General features: G+C 33.2%; 1 protein-coding gene across 1 annotated transcript; it reads right to left on the bottom strand.

The window, feature by feature from the left end:
* Nucleotides 1-3,110: 3,110 nt before the first annotated feature.
* LOC107852029 (E3 ubiquitin-protein ligase DA2L) lies at nt 3,111-9,188 on the bottom strand. Its single transcript, XM_016697081.2, has 9 exons — nt 8,842-9,188; nt 8,436-8,755; nt 7,572-7,623; nt 7,415-7,460; nt 7,223-7,304; nt 6,948-7,092; nt 6,759-6,861; nt 4,452-4,518; nt 3,111-3,932 (listed from the first exon to the last, which is right to left on the bottom strand). The coding sequence occupies exons 2-9, from the start codon at nt 8,628-8,630 to the stop codon at nt 3,348-3,350; spliced, it is 1,275 nt and encodes a 424-aa protein (XP_016552567.1). The 5' UTR covers nt 8,631-8,755; nt 8,842-9,188; the 3' UTR covers nt 3,111-3,347.
* Between the last annotated feature and the right edge of the window lie 8,895 nt (nt 9,189-18,083).

The following is an 18,083-nucleotide window of genomic DNA, read 5'->3' as shown; positions in this document are numbered from 1 at the left end:
GAGTTGGAAAATTGTGAAAACAACAAAAATCTATTTTCCCTTTTCAGAAAAATTTTCGGAAATTATTTTCTGAATTTTCATGGCCAAACACCACAATTTCCAATTCCGAAATTTTTTTTCGAAAAAAGAAAAAAATTTCCATGGCCAAACAGGGCATATTCATACTGCATAATTCTTGATACGCTATCACCAGTGCAATTAGTTAAATATATTATAGTCTATGGTTGAAAACTTGTATGCATATATATTATTTATTCTAGTTCAAATGGTACTAACGAATTAGTAACTTAATTGCATTTTAAACTTATTCAAAATAGGCCCGGCTAATATATTTCGAATATCATATGGTTTTGAAAAAAAAAAACATATTTTGGTGAGTATGGACTATGGAGTTGAATTAAACTTAGATCCAGAACAAAAATTATTAAAATAAATTAAGTGATCAGGAGATCAGAGATGTAAAATGGCTCACAACCATTGGCGGTGGCTTATTAAAAAAAATAGAGATTGAACTTATCTGATTGTCTTTACTAAACAAATAATACTAGTAATACTAATTTTTTAGTTAAAAAGGCCCAAATCAGACTATCTTCAGTAGTACTCCAAATTGGGTAGTACACTTGGTACTACTTATGCTCCACTATATCGAAAAAAGACAGTCGAGTGCAATAAATTTTCACTATGCGCAGAGTCAGGATAAGGGCCAGTCACAAGGGTCTATAGCCCGTAGTCTCACCTTACATTTTTATAAAGGGTTGTTTCTAGCTTGAACTCGTGACCTCCTGATTACATGACAACAATTTTACCGGTTACTCTAAGGCTATCGATGACCTCCATGCTATCAAGCTTGAAAATTTATTGGAAGTGTACTCATAGTATTAGCAGTACTACAACTGTACTATAGTACTACTAACAAACTTGGAACATTCCTGGTGATAAAATGGATAAAGTTATTGTAGTACAATTATATACTATGATATATGTACTTGGAACTCTTTTTTGTAGAACAAATATAATGTACTGCATCAACACAATCTATAAAAGGAGTCAATTTGCTACACCTAAGATGTGCCAAGGGGAAATTGAATTTTGAAGAAGAAGCAGAAGATGACACTTTGTTGGTGATTTTGGTCTCAAAAGAGTACTAGTTGGTCCTTCTCATTGTTCATTTATTATACTAACATGTTGTTTGTCTTAATTTTCAAATTATTAGTTCTACTGATTACAAGTAGTTGCTTAATTACACTCTTTATTGAAACCTATTTTGAAAATAATTTATTTAACTCAGCAAGAGGTAAGAATAAGATTTGCATACACCCTACTTGAGGGATCACACTAGGTATGATGTTGTTGTGTACTTAAGTACATAATTTGTTTATTAGTGTATATTAATTGAATGTTTGATGCATGTTTGTTGGATTAAAATGGAGAGAGTACTATATTATCCTTAAGTAAAATATATTTGTTAGATTGACCCTTTTTTTTTAAAAAAAAAAAAGAGTAGAGATAGTCAAAATGGGGAGGAGATTATAATGTGGAAAATCAAACCGTCACCAATAAAGTGAGAGTTTTAGATTAGTCAACCAACCGAGTTACTAAGATTTTCCCTTCTTTTTTCCTTATTTGAATGTCAAGGTCAGTCAAGTTCATTTTTGTTTATTCTCTTTGTCCTTTAACCAAAGTTTATGTACTATGTATTTAGTCTTTTACAAAATATCAAACAAAAATAGTTACTTCTCTTTTTTTTGTCAAATTAGAAATGATTTAGGTGAAACCACTTTACTTTATTAAAATCTAAATCAACTACAGAACATTTAAGTTGCAGTCTTGTTTTTTGCATCATATGTATGTAGAAGACCCCCATCCTATTTTTTGTCTAACCTTGTTTTTTTGCATTATATGGAATTGTGGAATAGTAATATGTGAAGTAATAATGCATAACTGTCATCGTTATATGGACACATCGCATTATACTCTTGGGACCAAAGTCACCAACACAATGTCAAATTTCTCATCATTCCAGGCGCAATAGTGACGAGCCAGAATTTTCATTAAAAGAAAATCAATATTTTCTTTTCATTATTATTATTATTTTTGTATTAGTGGTTTTTATTTTTGTTTGAAAAATGTAATAAGCTAGATGCAATTGGTATGCAACATCAACATATGCAGCGTAATTCAACACAGTGGATGTGATGCGGATAGAGTATATGCAGAACCTAACCCTATTTTAGAGATTTGGAGGTAGAAAGTCTGTTTCCGATGAACCTAGATGCGCTTGGTGTAGTTATGTATAACCCCCAGATATGACATCCAATCACTGCAGATGGAATTTTGATTCGTCGAATTGTTAATTGAGAGTTGCAGCATCTCAAAATTGAAAACTAGTTTTACCACTCAAGTTTGTTATGACTTATGTCTTATAAAATGCTGATAACTACAATTTTCTGTTTTGGATTGGGGTTCCTATTCAAGTTCTGAAAATGATCCTTTTACAGTTTACTGAATCATATTAATTAAATTGATTTACATTTGTATATAAGTTAATTCGACTTGAATCCAATTTTTATGCAAATGAATACAAGACATTGCCTTGCGTTACTTTTATCATTTTATATGGTTAAGTCAGCTTTTCGAAGTTATCGCCCTAGCTTACTGTCTGGCATTTCAAGTAAATTTAACGTAAAATTCTTGCATTGTCAGACTAAAAATCAATTAAGTTTCTACTCCACATTAAAACCTTTTTTCAGATAAAAGCCAAAAATGAAAGAACTCTCTCCCCAAAAAAATAAAAAATTAAACTAATACTGCGTTGTTCTGCTACAACTTCAATGTGCCTAATTACAACTCTTCCTTTTTTAAAAAATAATCGCAGTGTCCAAATTAGCTAGCTTGCGAGTACTTCGATTCTAGTAGTAAAACCCGCATGGCTTTATATTGTCGATGCCTGTACAAAATATGCATCCTCATTTGAGGATAACCAAACCATTGCATCGATCTTTGAACAAATGCAGAGGCCAGAGCTCATTACCTTTGGAAATAATAAAACTAAATTTGACACAACTAATTACATTTTTTGTGAATGAGTTTAACTTGCAAAACTTGTTATATGCAGGGCTCAAGCAACATTTCATTCACTAGAATCAATTTCTCAGTTTTCGTACAGCAGTATACCGAAATACGAAAGGGAGGACACGTAGGAAAAGGGAGATGGAAAAAGGTAAGAGGAGAAGAGGGGTAAAAAACTAGTTGCATTTTCTTTTTCGTCTTTTTTCCTTTTTCTTTTTCTTTTCTTTTTGATAAGTGGCGACGTAGCACAAGTGGAATCCTCACAACCCCTAGCACTACTAGTGCCAGGCCACCCCAGGTGGACTAGACCGTGCACTTGCCTCGGCCAGTGAAACAGCCATGGCTAACATCATCTGTTCTTCAAAATTCTCAGGAACTATTGAACTGGTGGTGGGTTGAAGATCGCTTACCATTTCACCCTGCAGAGGGAATGAAGCATCATCTTCCATTTCGTCAGAGACTGCATAACTAGTTCCAACTTCGGCTACCATGGAACCATGATCAGCCCATTCACCGTCCTCCCTTGGTATTTGCAACTGGCTTTCCGGTGCAACATGCATGGTGCCCTCAGTATGAGGGTGGTAATCATCATCATTCTCTAGCTCCTCCCTACTGGAAAACCTATCGCGTGCGAGATGCTCATTATACGATGAAATGTTCTGACTGTAGCTACTGGAATCTCCACTCATTTGCTGGCGCTCAGCAAGGGCTGCAATTGCACAAGCCAGACCACCAGAAGGAGAGGAAGATGAGCCTGAAGCTGCTGGGGCATTGACTGTTGGGACACATCGATGATCTTCTTCTGTATATTGTTCTGATGGACCGACATCACTATAGTCCATACTTCGATTTCTGCCATTCTCCTATCATGTGATCAGTTTTATGTGGAAAATTAAGTGCTATACCGTAATAATGTAAGTTCAACAGGTAAAAGCATGACCGAATTATCAAACAATCCCAAAGATTATCAGTATGTTAAAAGAAGCAATAGGTGAAGCAGTTAAAAAGAAATGCTATTCCTTTTCAACGGGAACACCACACTGTCAAACATTTTCCACTATTAAGTTATTCAAAAATGTGACAGGATGAATATTCAGAATTCAAAATCAACATGATAAACCCCAGGGGAAAACAAGAAATGCCCATTTCCATCATACTCGAGTTGAGAAAAAGATGACACTTTTTGACTCCTTTATGCCACAACCATCCACAGTGGAGAATAGAAAAATCAAGCATTTCACCCAGAAAAGACAAATCAAACACTTCAAACAGTACCGTGAGACAAAAGATAGAAGCTCTAACTTACATGGAACGCTGCCCCCCCCAACAACAGGAAAAAATGACAAAGGAAGAAGCACAAAGATAGTGTGTGCATAATTTACCTGTATGGATAACCATATGGCTTCCATAACCATGATATCCTCAAGATCCAAGTCAAAATCATCCTCCCTATGTCACATATCCAGGAAAACAGGTCAGACCACGTAGACAGATGAGCTAAGTTTTTAAGGTGCACAGGGTAGTAAATTCAATCAGAGATGACTGTGGACATCAGTAAATTTCATCCCTCTATTGCTTTTGATTTTTCTTTGGCAAACATGGATAACATCATAACAATACTCACAATAAGTCCAACATGAAAGCAACAAAACCAAGCTGTGCCTCTACCTCTCTGATATCAAATGAGACAATTCATGGACAGGCTAAGTAATGACTAGTTAAAAGATTATGTGATACTACTGCTGGGAATTTCAACTATAATGGGACCAAATCCCATCTCATTTTTTTTGATAACTGTGGTTTCTAGGCCAGCTTTTGTGCACCTCGACTAAATCCACGGGATACACGAACTTTTTGAAAATGATTTAATATAATCCAGATTTGCACGTCAAATACAGAAAGACGAGAAGGTAAGACTAAATAAGATAGTAGCACTAGCAAAAGTCATGCTTTCCTAACATAATTGGTCTCAGTTTCAGCAAATTTAACCTTTTAGCATATAGACCAGAGAACTAGGAAACACACGTGTTATGTAGAATCTCTCTTTCAGAAAAACTTTCCACAATCGACAGGCTGATGAAATAGTTCCTATATTTGCTCATTTGTACAACCAACAGCTATAACAGATACCTAGTATAAGATCTTATGGAGGAGAAGTAACGAGGAGTATTAAGTGTCCCATATTGGTTGAGGAAAGGGTGATTGTCTCTTATGTGATTTTAGGCAATCTTTCCCTCATAAGCTAGATTTTGGGGCTAAACTAGGTCTAAGGTACATGTTATTAACATGATAGAAGCTATTGTGCTCACTGGCTAGTGGATACCTGCAATGAGCAAAACCCAACAAGCTTCACCCAAAACCATCAGACGCATGCCAACAAGAATCCTAATCCTCAGCATCTGGACAGATACACCAAGCGGGTGAGCCACTTTTCAATTATCTCAGACTCCAATCCTTTTTTCTTTGGGACCAACTACTTCTTCTGACCGACTCACTATCTTTCTGCTAATTTCAGACCACCATACAAGGGTTCAGCATCGGAAACTTCCTCTGCTTCCAGTGACTAGACGATTTTTCAACACCATATGGGTGGATCTAGGTCTGTGAATCTCTCTATTAGTCTTCCATTCTTTAGGGTGATTTCTGGCCGTCTTTCCAATGTATATAACTATTCATTATTTTAAGTAAGTTTTTCAGCATTTTTGATATCCTTCTCGCTCTGGACAGATAGATTATTTCTTGAGGTTATTTGCTAAAACTCTCCACACCCAACAATAAGTCACCGGTTTTTGATAAACTTGGTTGTGAGAAAACGGGATCCAACATTAGTTGAGTGGTCAGATTGATATGATCGGATATGAGGTTTGTCTCACTTATTTACTTTAGAATATAAGTCGTGCACACAATGTAAGCATACTCGTTCCTGGATCAGGATAACTGGGCAGTCTTCTTTCTCTTTACAAATATTTGGGCTTCTAGTCGGATTGTTTCTACTTTATCAGTTTCTTTAATGATTATTCAAGATGCACTTGGATATTGGTGATGAAAAATCAATCCGGGTCGCATCCGTTTTGGACTTTCTATCCTAAAAATCTAAAATCAACTTGGGGTTTGCATCAGCGCTTTCCAAAGTGATAATGCACCAGAATATTTATCCTCCTCAAGTCAGTACCTCATAAACTCCCTCTTCCCTAGTAACCCCACCCCCACAAAAGCTGCATACACTACATTGATCCATTTTTAGAGAAACTGTACCATTACTCTACATAACTAAAAATCTTAATTTTCTAAACTGTAGCTTTCCATATTCTCCGAAAAACTCAAATGCAACTGGTTAAAGGATTGCAAATGTTCAAAATCCAATCACTAGTTTACTGTAAGATGTACTATCTGGTACATCAAAGGATCTGCATGGAAGATATCCCTTCTCCTCCTCCTTCGTTGAATCAAGTGAAATTCACTATTAGTTGATTAATCTAAAGAAGCAGCAATACTTCACTCAAAACAACATGCACACACAGATAATTAATTTTTTATTGACTGTGCCTGCAATTTAGGTTACCTTTGTCAATATATATAAGATGATTTAATGGCTAGAATTAAACCATCCGGTGACAGTTCTTCACAAAAATTTCCCACAAATTATGGAAAAGGGATTTGAACCAATTAGCACCCAAAACAATGCGTACCTATTCTGTCTCATGCGTGGAGGTTGTCTAATTGTTGGAGCTGCACATGTCTCTTGAGAAGTAACGATTTCTCCACTTTCTACAGCAGAAGCAAAAGCTGGGGCTGCAGACAAGATGGAAAAATAAGACTGGACTATAGTCAGAAGTACTTACGCCAAAAGGAAAAAATTCAAAACTTAAAGTAAATACCTGCTGTAGAGCAATACTCAATCTCACTTGGACCAGCAATACTACTGGAAGAACTAAGCTCTTTCCGTTTATGCATTTTCTCTTCTTCATCCTGCAGCTCCTGCTGTCTCATTCTTATTTTGGCTTCTATAACTCGTTGTTCCTCCTAAAGTAACAACAAGACAGATATAAAAAGGATAAAGATATCCTAATTTCAGTATAAAACTCCTTATAGCATCATGTAATTGTATTCAAGCAATCACACAGAGAGAAAAGAACAGTCGATAAGATCTTACAATCTGCTCTATCCCTTTTTCTTCCTTTGTTTTTACCCCACGATATTCCACCGCATAGTTTGAAGTTTTACAAAACGGGCATCTTATAACGTTAAGGTAGGCAACGCAGAACAAGAATCTGAATGGAGGGGAAGGAGATAGGTGAAATACATTTAGCAATAAGTAAACAGTAACGACAGAAATCAAGGATACTGTGTTGGACGGGTTGAATTGGGAGTCTTCATCTGCAAAAAACACTCTGTTGCAAGGAAACAAGTCATAAAATACTTCCAAAAATAGAACTTATTATTATATCAAACAGTAGAATCATAACAAGCACAGGTAATTACAAAACATGGATGACAAATACCTGTACAAATGCCTTTCATGCAACATCTTGAACGGTTTAAACTTGGATAGTACTGCAAAGTTCAACATGAACAAAGTTAACAATCATAAGAAATATGTTGGTAAACATATTGTCCTAATTGTTTCGAATTCTATCCCAGCCCAACATGGCTAAGAGTACAAACAAACAACAACAAGAATTACTACATTCTTTTTCATAGTAGTATCCAGGCCAGCTTGGACACACCTCAACTCAACTATTCCACTGAATACCTGCTATCTTCCACCAACACAAGTATCGGGAAACTCTATCGATCACCTAGTGTTTTTTGTCTCCGAGATTTGAACATGAGAACTCACGGTTCTCCTCCCACTTCAATAACCAATAGGCCACACCCTTGGGGACGCAAAAAGATACACTCTTTAATCATTGGTGGTATTTAGGCCAGCTTGGGCACACGTTCACTTAACTATTCCACCCAGCAGAAGTATCAGATAACTCTGACCAACCACCTAGTGTTTTTTACCTCCGTAATTCAAACATAAGAACTCATAGTTCTCCTCCCACTTCAATAACCACTACGCCACGCCCTTCGGGAACACAACAAGAACTACTACATTCTCAATCCAGAACTAGTTAAGGTCAACTACATAAATCATGTTTCCCTCTATTCAGACCAGTCTCATTCCACTAACTCAGGACAAACAACATCATACCAAGTCTAAGGATAGTGTGTGCGTAGACCTTACCCCTACCTCGCGGAGATAGACAGGTCATTTCCTAAACACCCTCAACTCAATCATGTACATTCAAAACAAACATATGCCAAAAAAAAAACATTTCCAAGCTCAACAATAAGCAAAAACAAAAAAGTAAGAAACAAACCAAGAAGCAAATGGGGCATTCCTCAAGCTCAGCACCAGGACAATCATCATCACCAGGGTAACAAGGTGCAAGCTTTGAATCAAGAATGAGTTTTCTAAGCTTCTTGATATCCACATCTTTGTGTTGGTACAACCCTTGAGGCCTAGTGTACTTCTCATCCACCACTTGCTTCCTCCTTCCCAACTTATTACCCATCCAAATAACCCAAAAAAAAATCCCCCAAAACACAAACAACACAACAAAAAACTCCCAATTCCTAGCCCTAATTTTCACATCTCAAACTATAAAAACCAAAAATATGAACAAAATAATTCACCATCCTGCAAAATGAAAAATACCCAATTAATGTTTTCACACAATATAAACAATAATCATAAAAAAAATAACTTTTTTATTGAATACCCACCTGAAGACAAAGGCAATAAGGGAAAATTGTTGCAAAGAGAGAGAGAGAGAAGGGGGAACAAGATCAGAAGTTTCTTCTCTGATACAAAAAAAAAAAAAAAAATTGTAGTGTGTGTTTCGATATCTGATTTACACGTATATTATTGTATGTATATATAATTATATATAAAAAAATGAAATTCTTTTTTTTTTTTTTTGTAAGAAGTATGAATTAAGAAGTTACTATATCATTTATTTTTGTATTTTTATATAATATAATTATTTAATTATAAATATAAATAGAGGGAATTGTGGATAGTTTGTTTGAAAGGGAAATGAGATAAGCAAAGTGCAAAGCAAAGAACCGTATGATGTGAGAAAGAGTAGTACAGCCGGAAAGTATCATACCCCCCCCCCCTTACCCACCCCTTTGGGGTTAGAGTAGGTGGGGTAAGATGATGATTATTTTGTCAAATTATTACAATTTTTTTTTTTTGCTTCATAAGAAAATTTTTTTAGTAATAAGTAATTATGAAATTATTACGTTGGTTTTCTTTCCTAACTCAAATCATTATAATACATAATTATGTCTTTTAATTTGACCTGAGTTTATAATTATGATCTCCAATTTTAGATGTGCACAAATAACCACTTAAACTTGTAAAAATAGAACAAATAGGCGCAAGTAAGATGAAATGTAGGTCCTGAATTGGCAAGTAAGGCGCCATATATATATATATAGGACGCATGCGTGTACTTATTCAACTTTATACAAGTTTAAATATCTATTTCTGCACACTCGAAGTTGGGGGCGTAGATGAAAGTTGAAGCTACGTTAAAAGGCACATTTATTTATTAGGTCTTATTATATAATGAGTTATTCCTTTACTAGTTTGATATTCGGTATTTGAAATTTATAATTTCGATCAATTCAGATCTATGTTGCATAAAGTTAATGTTGGTGCGATCACAACACATGACACAATCTGTTTTTGTCAAGCACCGGTTCGCACAAATTTTTCTTTTAGATTATACTAGATCTGTCGCAAAGACATGTTTATGTGAACTTGAGTATATTATACATATAAACTTTTTCATATTTCTCTCATTCTGACGTAAAATTCACATGAGGTATCATTTCTATGAGCTTATTATAAAAAGAACTTATTATTTTAGAAGTTTATCCGGTATATGCGCCCTCTCTGTCAAGAAAGTCACACACATGAAGGGAAAACACTCCATTAAATTCTTTCATTCACATGATTCATACTTTAAATTTTTAATAATAGTGAAGAAATTTTATGTACTCCACCACATTATATTTTAATTAATTAATTATTATAAGTAATACTCCAAAGAATGAAGCAATCCATTTTTCTAATGCACACGTAATTTATACAATGGGAAATATCTAAATTTGTGTTAAATTCTGTTCCCACCAATTTAATAATCATAGCTTAATCGTGGAAGTTTCAAATATTAAATTAACTTAACCATTGCTTTTTGTCAACGTTATTTGTATAAGCTTCGCCATGCTCATATATCGTTAATTACTTCTTCTGTTATTTTATTATTTAATAATTATATAAAATAATAATAATTAAATTTAATTTTCAAACAAATTTAAGCGTAAGTTAATAAAATTTCAGTAAAGCACTAGCTAAAGAGAACGGAGGAAATACTTATCTCAATTTTATCATCTCATTTTCTTTAATGTAAACTAATTTATATGTGAAAAATAAATAACCACCAACAACTCAAATACAATAATTAGAATAATAACAAGAATCATACTATTACATTTCAGATAAAACTTGCCATCTTCCATTGAACAATATCCAAATATTGTTAATTGTCCTTGTCAGAAAAGATTTATAACGTGGAAGCAAATGGAAAATTAAGAACACACACATTCGATATTATTCGAAACAAGCAATTGATATGCACAGTTTTATTATTCATTATTGGAAAAGCTCCTTAATTTAAGTAGAGGCATAAAATTTGAACAACAAACAAATTGAACAACATATATACTGTAATTTCATAAATGGGGTTTCGAGAAGTTAAGACGTACGTAATCTTATTCTTACATTAAGGTTATTTTCGATAGATGCTCGACGCAAAATCAAAAGAAGAGAAGGATTGCAAGAAAGAAAATAACAATAAGTATTAAGATACAACGTAAAATAAACAACATGCAATAAAACAACGTGATTAATACTATTTATAAGGAGAAGAGGATATTAGACTAGACCCCTATCTCTCTCACCCAACTAACAATTATAGTCGACTATTTACTAATCTTTTATCATAATCTTCGACCTCGATACTTTTCTTATTTAGCTTCATGTCTTGGATAAGTCCAAATTTGGAATTATGAACAAATCATCTCGTATTAACTAATAGGGAAAATTTCAGAAATAGCAACACTGTAGCCTTAATTATAACTTTTATAGCAACAGTTTCATAATTACGAAAAATAGCAAATTGTATTTGTATTTAAGTAAAATGTTGATATATAAATACATATACAAATATATATGTATTACTCATAAATACATATGCACAACTGAAAAATACATATTCTTCTATTACTATGAAGTGGGTAAAATATTGCTACTTTTGCTATAAGTTGTAATTTTGAAAAAGTATTGCTATTTATTGTAATTATAGTCTTAAGGATGCTAGTTTCTGTAATTTTTCCTAATGTGACCCAATAATATAACGACACATTTTCTAAAGAGGCCTTTAAAAATCCAGAGTTCTTGCATTTATGACTTTATGGGGCCATCAAATAGTATTTTTATTTAGGGAAAATGGTCAAATATACCCCTTAACTTTGTGAAAAGGTTCAAATATACGCTTCGTTATAAGTTTGGTCCAAATATGTCCTCGCTGTTAAACTTTAAGAGCAAATATACCCTTAAACTTTACGAAAAGGTCCAAATATATCCTCCGTTACAAGTTTGGTCCAAATATGCCCTCGCTGTTAAAGTTTAGGAGCAAATATACTTCTTAACTTTGTGAAAAGGTCCAAATATACCCTCCGTTACAACTCATAACCCGATCCACCAATTTGAACCAACCCATAACCCGACCCTAATTTTGTTTATCAAAATTACAATCTTATAATGTTATCGAAATATTTCATTAGTTCAATGACTCTTCAAATATTATGTTAATGTTGCATTTTTCTTATTATCGGTGTGTTCTACTTCAAATATTTTGTTGATATTACATTTTTCAAACTTTGGTTTGTTTCCATGCTGTTTGATTTTATCGCGAAGGACTCTAATCTACTGAAATATTTCAAAATAGTTGTAAAATATGGAAGAATCAGGGTCATGGCTTCTCCAGTTGTTTCAGCTCCTAAGAGAGAGACATACCCCAAAAAAATGATTGTCATATCTGAAATAAGTCTTGTTTCAATCTTTAAAAGTAGTATCGACAATTTTTACAACAAACTTCTCGAGGGGCAGAGTAGAATCACTTTTAATATACAGGTTTGATGCCTCAAGTTACACAGTTAGGTTCGCGGAACAGATTCGTAATTTCTCCTCCGAAAGCTAGATAGACGGAAGAATGATCCTCGTTTAGATGACTACTAGAGATATTGTCTTGTTGCTGGAAAAAGGGATCTCAATGATGGAAAATCAAATTTGGGTTGGGTTATAGGTTGGTCCAAATTAGTGGATCGGGTTTAAATTGTAAACGAGTTGGGTGAATTTATTTTTTATGATGTGGCAATTATTTGGCTTACGTAACAATTAAATTTATTTAAAAAAAAAAGAAAATGGGATTATAAATTTTCAGCTAATCATTTAACATCCAGAGGAGTATATTTTCTCCTAAACTTTAACAGCGATGACATATTTGGGCCAAACTTGTAACGGAGGGTATATTTGGATCTTTTCGCAAAGTTTAGGGGTATATTTGCTCCTAAACTTTAACAACGAGGGCATATTTGGATCAAACTTCTAATGGAGGATATATTTGGACCTTTTCGCAAAGTTTAGGGATATATTTTTCTCCAAAAGTTTAACAGTTAGGACATATTTGGATCAAACTTGTAACGGAAGGTATATTTAAACCTTTTTACAAAGTTAAAGGGTATATTTGACCCATTTCCCTTTTATTTATTCTTTGGTCAACATTTTGTAATATTAAGAATTAGGACCACCCGATCATTATCATGAATTAAGAACAAAAATTGGTTGACCAAAAATCTTGATATTGTGGATTTTATAAAACTAGACGGTTTATCCGAAGAGAGAAAAGATAATAATCATGTTATATCCATTCATGGTGCAAATAATAATAATTATTAGTATTGTTTAACACACTTTTTATTTGTCTTATAGTTATAGTTGTTATTTCCATTGATTATAAGTAGCCATTAGTTGTCTTAAAGTAACCCAATACAACAACAATTACAATATCTCCATTACAAATAACTTGAGATAGGCTATATGCATATTTTCTTATTATGTTTCTCAATTTAATTCTCAATATATATATATATGTTATCATCACACCAAAAAATAAAATAGAAAGTTAAATAGTAGTATTAACACACAATATTTGCTAGGGATTTGATTTTCCTAATTGCATGTTTGTCCTCGGTGTTCTTGTTCTTTATATAACTAGCATATAAATATGCAGTAAGGTCAAAAACTCCTAAAATGCAATTGGTTAGACTAAAAATATTCATAATTAATGACTAAATTTCATATATATGAATCTCTTTCACCAATTGTGAATATCTTTAACCAAGTCTGCCTTAATTTTAAGAAATTGTGGATCTCTCGAGAGTCGACACAACTTTCTTTCATATTGTGAATATCATATTGAGATGAATATGTGGACTTATCAGGAAAGATAGGGTTAGAAATGAGATTATTCGAGGGAAGGTGAGAGTGACTTTGGTGGAGGACAAGATGTGGAAAGTGAGGTTGCGATGGTTCGGACATGTAATGAGGAGGTGTGAGAGGATGACTATGAATGATTTTAGGCGGGGTAGAGGTAGACCGGAAAAATATTAGAGGCAGGTGATTAAGCATGATATGGAGCAGTTACAACTTATGGAGGACATGATCCTTGGTAGGAAGGTATGGATGACTCGAATTAGGGTAGAGGGTTAGTGGATAGGAATTCAGTCGTTATAATAAGGAAGAGTGTTTTGTTTGTATTTGCACATGGAGTTTCTTGTTTGTGGTGTTTCAGTGATGTCTATGATTTTGGATAGATAGTTTATAGTAGTACCTTGTGGGTGTTTTATTTTCTTTATTATCTAGCGGTGTATTATCTTATTTTGTTGTGTGCTTTTATATTTTTTGTTTGTTACAATGTTATATGTACTGAGTCGAAGGTATATCGGAAATAACCTCTCTATTTCATCTGAGATAGTGGTGTGGACCGTGTACACTTTACCCTCCACAATTCTCACTTTATTGGAATCCACTGTGTATGTTATTGTTGTATATATGTCAAAAAAAAAAAGCTACTTCTAATTATGGGGTCATTGACTAATGTAACCTAACCATAATAACCTTTTAAATGCACTTTGCTTTTAGTTTTGATTCAATGAAGAAGCTCATTGATTAAATTGGGACTACTTACAAGTACAAATTTATTGATGACCTATATATCCCAAAGTTGTTCAACTCCCTTGTTGGAATAGTAACTGAACTAGGATAGTGAGTACCATATTTAGGTACTTTAGCTATTGAATTTGCTTTTCTCAACTACCAAATTAAAATGACCTAGTAAAAATATAAACAATCAAGCAACTTTGAACCAATTATATATTGGAATAGTAGTGAAATAGACGATATCGGATATACCAATATGGGTTGTGACGGAACAGTTAGGATAAAGAATGAAAATACTTAGCTTACTAAACCAACAACAACGTAGTAAGTGCTGGAAGGCAGAGGAGAACTTCTCATTGTTCCTGACTGCTCCACCCTTAACCAGTGTCACCAAATGGAGGTAAGGTGGACTAGTATATTTCAAGTTGGCATTTTGATTCTTGTTGGAAAAGCTCAAGAGGCCAAATTTTGAGTTAAAATATAGCAACACATAATGTACATAACTATAAATTATATTTTACGTATTTTTAGGTGAGAGTGACTTTTAAATGAATCGTGAATAGTTAAGTGATTTTTATGTGAAAAAAAATAAAATAGACTAATATTTAGACAAGAATTTCCCCAACTTTTAACAGCAACATTAGGACAGATCTCACTGTAGTTACAACTTGCAACAAATATAGTACAGTAGTCACTAAAGGTTCACCAAATTTGCCTAATTGTTTTGTCTGCATTATATATATATTGGTTCTATTTTATTAAGTCATAACAGCTAGACCAGATTAGGCTGCTACTATATAGTACGTACAAGTTATGAATCAAATATAGTATATAGGTTGATAAGTTTAGGTATTTAAATATTTGTTCAAGAGTCACATGGCATGATGGATTCATCAGACAAATAATTGCACGTGAGACGCTATATATGTATCCTGAATCTTTAAAATTATTAAAGTTGATGATTGTGATTATTCACAGCAAAAGGAAAAAAAGTAGTACAATTTATTCAAGTGAAACAACCAAGTTATTTGTTTTAAGCATCTTAGATCTCTCTTAATTAAAACGAAATGAAATAATAGGGATTAGGAGATAAGCGAATAAGATTAACAGAAAATAATAGACATTGGATAAGTATATGGTTCCAGTGACGGACTTAGGATTTAAAAGTTGTTGGTGCTTTAATTAAAGCACAAAAATTTTATTAAATTCGATCTCAGGATGTTGTACACAAAAGTTACATCTAAAGTCAGAGCAACCAACCCTGTATTTGTTCTTTGAGTGCTTTTTTATACTCCATTATACCTATTCTACGTTGAATTTAGTGGGTGTCGGAGCACCCAGTGGGTCCGGCCCTGTATGGTTCATATTATAATTAACTCGATGTGTTATTCCACACCATAGCTAATAAACTAACCTTCTTGCTCTTTTTAATTAAACACAAACTTTAATTTATTTATATAATAATTATGCATCATTACATATATTATCGATGACCGATATTACAATTGGGCAATAGGTTCATCAAGAGGATTGACATAATTATGAATACAATATCCAAAATATAAAAAGCCTTGATTATATAGCCTAATCAAAGGTGTTTCAATCTTGTCTGCTGCTAAGTGTCTTCAAAACAAACAATGATGGAACTCGATAATATAATCCATAAAACAAACTTTTATTCCATAAAGCTATTCTTCTTCAATGTAACTGATGAAGCAACTCCCTATATTCAGAAATGATATTCATATAAGTGTCATGAGAATGAAAAATTAAGTTAATTACATCAGCAGAATCCAAACACATCTCCAGGAGGTGACATATTCATATTAAAAGACAATCTTAAATCATAAAGAATCGCAATGACTTACGAAAATGTATATATATATATATATATATTTTTTTATTTTGTTATACATTTGACTAACAAATATAATCATTTTTAATCAACCGGCCAAATATGTAAACTTCGAAATATTAAAACAAATCGTGGTGGGCCTGAAGGATTATGATCTGGGCCTGGGCTAATGGATGGATATAGTACACAATAATAGCCCTTCAAACCGAGTAAAATAGTGTGAAACTTACATAAATCTCAACAGTCTACTCTTAATTACTTCTTTATCTCTACTCTTTTTTAAATTATAAATCTCTTATTTTGTAATTTTCGAATTCATAATTAGCATCCAGACATATAGTTTTAAAGTTGAGATTATTTTAAACTTAACAATGTAACAGTTAATTGCTTCATTTTTACTCAGATACATAATTAGCATCCGGATACGTACTCTAAAGTTGAGATACATTATTTTGATTACTGATATAAATCCATTTTGAAATTATTTTGATCGAGATACATAATATATTAACTAGACCGAAGGAAGATACATAATTATAATTATGTATCCGAAATTTATGGGTTTGTGGATATATCTGACTGTTTTTCTTTTTCTAAAAAAGAAATTTAGGTAATTAATAAAAATGATAGAAATTTTATATAGTTTAGTAAAGATAAGTTGTGATGTTATGTAATTTTTTATAAAATAATATTAAACATTCGTACAAGTTCTAACATTATAAACTTTTAAACGTCTGTTTGCTCATCATATGTTTCATAGTCCTACTACATGTTAAATATTAAATTGCCGTCTGATCGTTTTAATTGATTCTCATATACTTTATAACGTAGTCTAAAAGGTCCATAAATTATATATCAGAGAAAAAAAGAATCATTAACTAAAACAAGATTAAAACATTTCCTTATATCTTGAACTTTGCACGTACATAATCAAACTGTAAGATGTTGGGTTCAAATGTGTGAATGGAAAATGGAGAAAAATAGTAGACGAAATGTGAGTCCATACTAAAATGAAAAGTGTGCTCAAATAGAAAAGTCTACTAAATTCTTCCACATTGGTGGAAGAAAGAAGCTTTCATGTGTTTATATTGAGAAACACATCTCCACTTGTGTTTGACAGGTTCAACATTGTCAAATACCCCAACCCATTTTCATGATGTAGACAATGTTTAGAAAAAAAGGATAACACTTATGGTGTGAAGTCTTTTTAATGATTATCTAAATTTGGCAGATTTGACCAAATATTTAATCTAAGGGATTGAACGTTTAAAAATCACCTATGTGAGGGCGAATTGGAAGTCGCTTTAAGGAGAATGTTAGTAAAGACCTATTTTCTAAGCTCTCATAAAATCGAAATGTGTTTATGGCTGAAAAGAACAAAACCGTGAGAACCATAAACGGTAAAAGGCTGGTTGTGTGACATGTGTTGTCTAGGTGTACATTAAGCTCGACGGTTCAAAGATATCAAATCTACCGATTGACCAAGTGCATCCGATGCATGTTCACTACGGAAAGTTTAAAGGAAAACCTACTTATCTAAATGCAACCAGTCTTTGCTAAATGATCACATACTTGTCCGTAAATTCTTTATAAGCTAGTCATTCCCCATTCATGTGGAGGATTGTTGAGTTCAAGGTGTATGTGTGAATGGAAAATGGAGAAAAATAGTGGAGGGAAAGTGAGCACATTAAAATGAAAAGTGTGCTCAAATAGAAAAGTCTACTAAATTCTCCCACATTGATGGGAGAAAGAAGCTTTCGTGTGTTTTTATTGAGAAACACATCTCCACTTAGATAGTGAGGCAAGAATAAGGAGGTG

The sequence above is a fragment of the Capsicum annuum genome, chromosome 7, assembly GCF_002878395.1.
Source record: "Capsicum annuum cultivar UCD-10X-F1 chromosome 7, UCD10Xv1.1, whole genome shotgun sequence".
Classification (NCBI taxonomy): domain Eukaryota; kingdom Viridiplantae; phylum Streptophyta; class Magnoliopsida; order Solanales; family Solanaceae; genus Capsicum; species Capsicum annuum.
Note: the sequence above shows the minus strand (reverse complement) of the source record. Positions and strands in the feature narration are given on the sequence as shown.